Here is a 4556-nt window from a genome sequence, read left to right on the forward strand (position 1 = left end):
AATTATTATACCTTATAGTGTGTTGTTTAAAAACGTCATTAAAAAATATATACTTTAATAATAAAAAAGCACTGTTTGTCAACTTATTGATATTTGGTACAACATATTTTAGACATTCTAAATTCAAAATTTAAAACAATGCTTAAAAATATTAATAAGTTGTTCTCTAAATCTAACTAATAAATTAAACAAGTACAAAAATAAAAAATCTATTAACTGTTACATTCTACCCTAACATAGGAGCGAAATGGGATATTTGAGGTTTTTTTTAACATTGTTATAAATATACATATTCATATTTTAACTAATTAACGAAGCTTTTGGCAAGTGTATTAGATGACAATGTCTTAAGATAAGGGTATATAAGATAATATAAGAAGGCTATGTTCTGCTTGCATGCCTGAGCAGGTTCTAGATTCAATCCAGAATTCAGTTCGTTTTTTATCGAAACCTAAGTAAACTGGTATACTATAGGATTTTCATTAGATTATGTCGTCGGTAAAGCTTTGTTTAATATATTATCATTAAAATTTTCGCAATTATCTGCCTAGTTTTTATAAAGTCATTTCAATATAAAAATATCTTCATTGATTTTTTTATAACAACAGATTTTTGGGATATTTCAATTTATGGGAATTTTTCCATATGACACTTATTTTGGCACTAATAATTTCAACTATACACGTTTTGTAATTTTTTTAAATCTTTTTATATCGTTGGACAAAAATGGTCCAATTAATCGTGTGTTTTGAAAAAAAATATGGCACAGTAAATAAAAAAAGCTTGTTAGCTACGCATCGAAGCTAAATTTAATTGAGTATTGATTTATTATATACTACTTAATATTGATTTTTAACAGTAAAACTTAAATACGACGCTTTTAAATTAATCCTGAAGTAATCTCAATTATGTAGTCTACTTATACATAAAAAATTATATTTGAGAAGAAAATTATTTTTGTTATTTAAAGCAATAATGTTAATATATTCCACAAAACTATTTATGATTAATAAATAGTAAAAATGAATGAATAATACTATTTAATAAAGAAGCATTTATTTAATATGGTTTCGAAATATAATAATTTTGAAAATTTTTTTTAACATTTATTTGAACATTACTATTAATTTAAAATGTAGAATACACATTAGCAACATATTGACAACATAGAAAATTTAACAGCAAGGCAAATTGAAATTTAATCTATTTCATTGTTAAATATTGTCAGGATTTATTAAAAGATTTTTAAATATATATAATCACGTAAAAAACTGATATTATACTTATTCTCAATAATTAATGTAAATTAATTATTGCCAATACTATAGAATTGTAATCTAATTTTAACTTTAATGTTTTAGTAATCTAAAAGTATCAAATTTTTCAGAATAACAACCTAAATATCTGCAGGGTGATTTTTTAAGAATAATTACCCCATTTTTTCATAAAAATATACAAATTAAAATGAAATTTATTTTTATAAATTATAGTAAATATCAAATTTATAGTAGGAAAAAAATATTTCTAAAGATAGATATTAGTGGTAACTTTTGAAAGTTTAGTGAGGATCTATCATAATTGTTTTACTATTAAATGTAGAATGTAAAATAAAATGTTGACTAGTCAACATCCAGTTTTGCAATATTACCTTATGAGATATTAGCTTTTAAAGGCTTAGAAAAAGTGAGAGCGGGGTAGTGTTTAGCAACGCTCTATTTTTACCATATCACACAGATAAAAATTTTTGAATATTGTTGTGCATCTTTTTTGTCTATAAATAATAAATTATATTAACATAAAAAATGATAATACAGAACTGGTTTTTGACCATTAAAAATTATATTTAAACCATTTTTCATTTAATGGTAATGAGAAATGATAAAATATTCTCATTTAACTATTGAAAGTTAGCTCTAGTAGTGTCACAATCACATTGAATAATATTTTTGACTCGTTATATTAATCATTTTCATTGTGCTTCCAAAAAAAAAAAAAAAAAGTTGACAATTGTCAACTTTTTTCTTTGATAAAAAGCATTAATGACCAATAATCAGGGATATATCAAGGAAGACATGAGGGTGTAACACCCTATTAAATGAAAATATTCGTTTTAGTCGACAATTTTTCAATAGATCGTGTTGCTACTAATAAAACAATTAAGATGTAGCCTCTTTAAAATGGGTATGTATTTTTCTGATGGCCTTAAACTTTTAACATCTATAACTCGTTGAAAATCGAACAATATAAAAAAAATTTTAATCAAAAATATTTTTTTCAGTTGAATAAATCTGATGGTATAAAAAAAATTGACGTTGCCGTTTGAAAATCGAAAGTTGATATAAGTTTATAGTATAAGGGATGATAGCAGAAAATTAATATTTCGTATAAAGTAGCTTAACAATCCATTGTTATTAAAAAATTAATTAGCTCTTATATTTTTGATAATATTTTGTGAGGTGTCGTTATGGAATCACCTTGTATATTTTTTATATAGAATTAAATCAAATATTGATTATTTCAACACCAAAATTCTCTTTTATCAGTCCTCTCCTGTAACGCAATACAGGAAATTTTTGTAAAAGATTAAAAGAGTGGTGGTGTGGAGATTTTCTAACTTAATTTTAAGTAATTAATTACAAACATACTTTAATGTTTGATGATCTATTGCCTAAGATACTCTACTCTTAATACTAATTCATGCCCTAACTTTGTAAATATTGTAAAAAAAAATGTATTTAATTATTAATATTGCATTAGCGTTTAAGTATTTCAACTGGGAGATTTTTTTAATCTGTTATACGAAAACATGATTATTATAATTCATAAATTACAGATGGTATAAAATACTACTAAAAATATATATATATTAACAAATGTAGCAAGTATTATAATGATTAATAGATAATTATCTAATAATCATACATTCTTAAGTTAAATAATAATAAAATTAAATCAGATATATACATTATATATTACTAAATACAATATATATTAGGTTTTTTATAATTTGATTACTTAATTTGAAAGATATCTAGCACACTTGAGAAGACCAAAATAAGTGTTTCAATCTCTATTATCATCATTTTTTTAGCTATAGACTAAAAAATGAAAACATTTTTAGTAGTTTTATAAATTGTGAAGAGTATGTTTGAATTTTTTGTATCAAATGGAAAATTTATTTTCTTTATAAAACATCAATTTTTAAGACCAAATAGGGAATAAAAGTGTACATATTCACAATTTAATATGTATGTGCGTCATGTACATACATTTTAAAAGCAATGTTACTTCTTTAAATTTATTTTTTGTGATCACAAAATTATCACAAACTCAAATTTTTTTTACATGAATAATTTTTATTTTAAGACTAAAATATTTGAAAATATTACAGTAGTAAAACCTTTAAACATCAATTATTTTATGAGAAAAATAATTAAAAAAAAATTACCTGCAAATGCAATTGTAATATAAATAACGAAGTGTAATAAAACAATTTTATTTTTAAACATAAATGAAGCTTATAAAAATTCTTTTAATGGAAGTTATAATATTATAAGTAGTATAATATAGTAGATATTATAATATATCTTATAAGGGAATTACACTGACTTTCATGAATATTTTATAATTTAATTGACAAAGAATAAAGTTCATAAAATATAAGAATATCACTCATCACGGAGGGAGTAATTTTTATTAATATATATTTTAATAATTCTCGCAGTCTTATTGTGATTTAAAAAGACTCTGATTTGGCCTGACAACAAATGTTTTTTATTCCATTGGCTCCAAAAACAATACATATATTTTACTTATGATTTTTTAGTCTTAAAACTAACTTATCAAATTTGTTTTTGTTTAATACAAAATATTATTGATACATCACTATTATCGTTTTCATTTTAAATATTTGTATTAATACATTTAAATTTGATGTCAATATTACAAATACTCCATGGAGTTTAAATGTTTGTATAAAATTTTTGACTTTAGTAGGTTAAATAGCCAGTTTTATCATGCGACGAAAGCAACAAACAGTTGCCGAATCGGTAACATTTGAGTCATTTTTTTAAATTTTATACTACATAAACTAAGCTTTAATTTGATATATGTTTAAAGGACGCAGTATTTCCGGAATATTTTCAAAAGTTAAGTTAAAAAAGTTGCTATTTTAAATCCCCCCTGTGAGTAAAATAAGTGTTAGATTTAAAAAATAAATGATATCAAATGAAAGGGAAATATCTAAGGTTTCAATATAAAAAAATATTATTTTGATTTGTTAATATGTGAACAAGTTAAGGCAGTATTAAGTGCAAAAAACATCCCGATAAAAGGTGATTTTTATCGCAAACATTACATTTTTTTTTTAATTTTGACAGCCATTTTCACATAGAAGAGAAGTGTCGTGACAAATTTTTTTTTTAATTTTATAGTACATAAAATAAGCTTTAATTTAACATATGTTTAAAGGACGCAGTATTTCAGGAATATTTTCAAAAGTTAAGTTAAAAAAGTTGGTTTTTTTAACATATTAAAAATCAAAATCAATAATAATT

At 22.5% G+C, this 4556-nt stretch overlaps 2 protein-coding genes across 2 annotated transcripts in view; both read right to left on the minus strand.

Moving 5' to 3' along the window:
• The window catches only part of LOC126901566 (uncharacterized), a 19979-nt gene extending 16453 nt beyond the window's left edge, over positions 1–3526 (minus strand). Inside the window, exon 1 of the mRNA XM_050678117.1 lies at positions 3449–3526. Coding sequence (XP_050534074.1) covers positions 3449–3509 — 61 coding nt within the window. The 5' untranslated portion in view covers positions 3510–3526. The remainder of the gene's footprint in view (positions 1–3448) is intronic.
• Positions 1–4556, minus strand: part of LOC126901549 (craniofacial development protein 2-like) — a 265790-nt gene that overhangs the window by 19616 nt on the left and 241618 nt on the right. The gene's annotated exons all lie outside the window — the stretch shown is intronic.

This window comes from Daktulosphaira vitifoliae, unplaced genomic scaffold (genome assembly GCF_025091365.1).
Source record: "Daktulosphaira vitifoliae isolate Bord-2020 unplaced genomic scaffold, ASM2509136v1 Scaffold_3, whole genome shotgun sequence".
NCBI lineage: Eukaryota > Metazoa > Arthropoda > Insecta > Hemiptera > Phylloxeridae > Daktulosphaira > Daktulosphaira vitifoliae.